Source organism: Myotis davidii, unplaced genomic scaffold (assembly GCF_000327345.1).
Source record: "Myotis davidii unplaced genomic scaffold, ASM32734v1 scaffold217, whole genome shotgun sequence".
Classification (NCBI taxonomy): Eukaryota; Metazoa; Chordata; class Mammalia; order Chiroptera; family Vespertilionidae; genus Myotis; species Myotis davidii.
Window position 1 is genome coordinate 11,632,344 of NW_006290034.1, and position 1,468 is coordinate 11,633,811.

Genomic DNA, 1,468 nt, shown 5'->3' on the forward strand with positions numbered 1-1,468 from the left:
TTTCCTCCTATTGTAGGACTTCCACTCAGCCAGCGTTCCTGTGGGTCTGGGTGATGTCCCTTCCGTCTTTTAGTTTCACTTTTGAAATGGTTGTTCGAGGCGGCAAACTCCGGCGTTAACCTATGCCGCCATCTTGGTTCTCCAACATAAGTATTTTAAATTTTCAAGTGTAACTATATGGAAAACTATCATTATTTTATAGTCAGAGCACAAATGCCCAGAGAAGCCAGTATTTATGTTAATATGACCAAGAGTTAAGTGAGGCATAAATTGGTGAGCCAGTTTGTTTTTAGCTATTTAGGAAAGAAGAACCAAATTATTTGCATTTATAACTAGTTATGCAGCAAATAAACACTAACTTGGTCAGAAAGCCGTTGAGTAGTAAAACTGCTCCTATACAAATGCAATGTGAAGTGATAAAAATAGTGAACATATTAGCTCCAAAATATGTAACCGTATCATAATCTTTCAACTGTAAGATGAATGGGATGGGACAAGCTCATATTTAACACCAATTTCAGAAGTAAAATCCTCTGAGTTCATAATCATATAGTCCAGGTCTAAAGTCTTCTCAAAATTGCATTTCTTTTTTTGCATTTTCTGGAACTGTATAAGACATCTTGCATTGCATATGACGTGCCATGTCCACTTATAGTGGGAAGAAATTCAACACTCCCATTTTGTAGTATAAACATGTTGCTATTATTAGCTATAGAAGCTGAAAAATTGAAGAAAGAGAATACCATAAAAGAACTTGACGTTTTCTGGAAGTACTTGGAACCGATCTTGAATAATGAGAAGCCTGAAACAAGTCTCTTTGATGTTGCTCGATTTCAATACACAGTCAGGGCGGATGACTTTCCTTCCGACTGGTCGGACAGCCAGATGATGGTGAGTACCCGCAATAAATAGAGTGAGTGCTGTGCACATGGACACTGTGGTTCCATTTACCCATTCCTTCCTTCCACAGATATTTATTGATCATAGACTATAGGTAAGGTTTTGTCCTTTATCTTCAAGACAATTGAGAGCATTGAATGCCCAGTAATGGTTATAGACTGAATCTATAGCTTTCAGTGTATGAATTAGTGACAAAGAATAAGAGGTAGATGAAGAGCCTTGCCCGAGTAAGCTCAGTTGGTTAGGGCACTGTCTCAATACACCAAGATGGGGGGCTCAATCCTGCAGTGTGATGTATTTCAGCTGAACTGAAAGCACATTCTTGGGAGGGACCACATGAAGTGAGTGCTCTGAAGGGAGCTGGGCAAAGCAGGGTGAGGGCGGTAGATGAGTGTCTGTGGTCAGGGACTTGGATAGCTGCCAAGAAAAAAAAAACACACCAAAAACCCCGAGGAGAGAGGGATCACAGCCTAGAACAGTTTCTGAGCCAAAGGGTAGGTGTCCATGGCCATGAGTTGGAGCATGAACTTTTCTCATTAGGAGAGTCCCTGATTCTTTTTTCTTGAGA

The 1,468-nt window shown here is 40.3% G+C and overlaps 1 protein-coding gene across 1 annotated transcript in view; it reads left to right on the top strand.

The window, feature by feature from the left end:
- The window catches only part of SPAG17 (sperm associated antigen 17), a 132,408-nt gene that overhangs the window by 53,624 nt on the left and 77,316 nt on the right, over positions 1-1,468 (top strand). Inside the window, exon 7 of the mRNA XM_015563542.1 lies at positions 710-891. Within this exon, the coding sequence (XP_015419028.1) occupies positions 710-891 (182 nt within the window). The remainder of the gene's footprint in view (positions 1-709; positions 892-1,468) is intronic.